The 2,226-nt window shown below is 41.3% G+C and overlaps 1 protein-coding gene across 1 annotated transcript; it reads right to left on the bottom strand.

Moving 5' to 3' along the window:
• Positions 1-1,114: 1,114 nt before the first annotated feature.
• Positions 1,115-1,921, bottom strand: LOC130966363 (uncharacterized). Its single transcript, XM_057891154.1, has one exon. It carries the CDS (start codon positions 1,919-1,921, stop codon positions 1,115-1,117), a length of 807 nt encoding a protein of 268 aa, XP_057747137.1.
• Between the last annotated feature and the right edge of the window lie 305 nt (positions 1,922-2,226).

The following is a 2,226-nucleotide window of genomic DNA, read 5'->3' as shown; positions in this document are numbered from 1 at the left end:
TTTTGATGTTGGGAGAAATTGGGAGGAAAGATGCGAGCAACCAAGTAACTGGCAATAGGTGCATACCAAGGGGTAACTTCGGATATTGCTAGCAAGCCCTTAAGAGGGAAGGTATCGTTAATAGGAGTGAGATCGCCTTTTGTGTGCTCAAGGCTACTCAAGTGGTCCGCCACTATATTTTGCAAACCACTCCTATCATTGATTTCAAGGTCAAATTATTTTAATAGCAACACTCATCTTATCAACCTTGGTTTGGATTCCTTTTTGGCCAACAAATATTTCAATGCCGTATGATCCGAGTATACTACCACCTTAGAACCAAGTAAATAAGCCCAGACTTCCCTCACAGAGGAGGGGTAAGGCAAACTAGAAATAACATTAATCTTTGCCGGATCAACAGAAATTCCATCATTAGAGACAATGTGCCCTAAAACAATACCTTGTCTAACCATAAAATGGCATTTCTCAAAATTTAACATAAGGTTTTATTTAGTTTATTTCTCTAATACCTTTGCAAGATTGTCTAGGCAAAGATCAAAGGAGTCCCCATACACACTAAAATTGTCCATGAATACCTCCATGCATTACTCCAAAAGATCCGCAAATATACTCATCATACACCTTTGGAATGTAGCCGGTGCGTTGCACAAGCCAAATGTCATTCTCTTATACGCATACGTTCTGAAGGGGCAAGTGAATGTTATTTTTTCTTGGTCTTGGGGAGAAATGTGAATTTGGAAATAACAAGATTTGGACAATAATAAGTTTTACCACATAGGCGATCAAGCATTTGATCGATGAAGGGCAACGGAAAGTGATCCATCCTAGTGGCCAAGTTTAAGCGCCAGTAGTCAATACACACCCTCCATGAGTTTTGGACTCTTGTGGCTATAAGTTCCCCTTGTTCATTCTTGATTGTAGTAACACTGGATTTCTTTGGAACTACTTGGACGGGGCTTACCCATTCACTATCCGAAATTGGATAGATAATGTTCGGTTCTAATAACCGGGTGACCTCCTTCTTTACAACCTCTAGAATGGTAGGATTTAAACATCTTTAAGGTTGTCTAACAGGTTTGGCTCCTTCTTCTAAGAAAATTCGGTGTTCACATACTTAGGGACTAATGCCAACTAAGTCTGCTAAGCTCCACCCAATGCCTTTCTTGTTCCTTCTCAAGACATTAAGCAACTTCTCTTCTTGGTGGAAGGGGAGCTCCCTTGTAATTATTACCGGGAACTTTTGGTTCTTCTCAAGAAAGGCATATTTTAGGTAGATTGGGAGTGGCTTCAAATCTGTATTTTGTTCATGACTCGGCACTTTGTCTTCCGGTATCATCGGAGGTGATAAGGCATCTTCTTCACATACATGGGAACTCCCCACACTTGGGACTTGATTCATACTATTTCCATCAAAGCCATCTTGATGGACTTCGGCTACAACATTATCAATCAAATCACACCGGAAGATAGAGTGATCCTCCGGTGGATGTCTCATGGCTTCATCAAGATTAAAGCTCACTTCTCTTCCATCGATCTCAAACGAATAAGTGCCCGAAAATGCATCTAATTTGAACTGGGAGGTCTTCAAGAATGGCCTCCCAAGCAAAATAGATGATGTCCTACTGAAGTCACTAGGGGGTATCTTGAGAATATGGAAATCAATAGGGAAGACCAACCCCTTTATACTCACTAGAACATCCTCTGCCATACCAACCACGGTAAGTATGCTTTTGTCTACCAAAATAAACCGGGTGGCTGACCGTTTCAATGGCGGAAGCTTTAGAACCTCATATACGGACAAGGGCATAATACTCACACACGCACCAAGATCGCACATACAATCAACAAATTGGACTCCATCTATGGTGCAAGTTACTAGGCAAGGGCCGGGGTCACCACACTTTTCCGGTACACCATCCATTAAAGCGGAAATTGAGCTCCCCAATGGTATAGTTTCTTATTCACAAATTTTCTCCTTGTGCATACATATGTCTTTTAGAAACTTTGCATATTTAGGCACTTGGCGGATAGCATCAAAGAGAGGAATGGTTACCTCAACTTTCTTGAATATCTCCACCATTTTGGGGTCTAACTCAACTTGCTTCTTGGTCTTCCTTGTCAATGTAGAAAATGGTATTGGAGTGGCTTCTTGCAAGACATCCCCATCCTTAGACTTTCCGTCCCTTGGTTGAGTAATCACTTTTTCAACTACCTCTTGGACTTCAT

This window comes from Arachis stenosperma, chromosome 3 (assembly GCF_014773155.1).
Source record: "Arachis stenosperma cultivar V10309 chromosome 3, arast.V10309.gnm1.PFL2, whole genome shotgun sequence".
Lineage (NCBI taxonomy): Eukaryota > Viridiplantae > Streptophyta > Magnoliopsida > Fabales > Fabaceae > Arachis > Arachis stenosperma.
Note: the sequence above shows the minus strand (reverse complement) of the source record. Positions and strands in the feature narration are given on the sequence as shown.

Coding starts and splice junctions, on each gene's coding strand:
- LOC130966363 (XM_057891154.1), bottom strand. CDS start 1,921: ATGGATGGTGTACCGGAAAAGTGTGGTGACCCCGGCCCTTGCCTAGTA.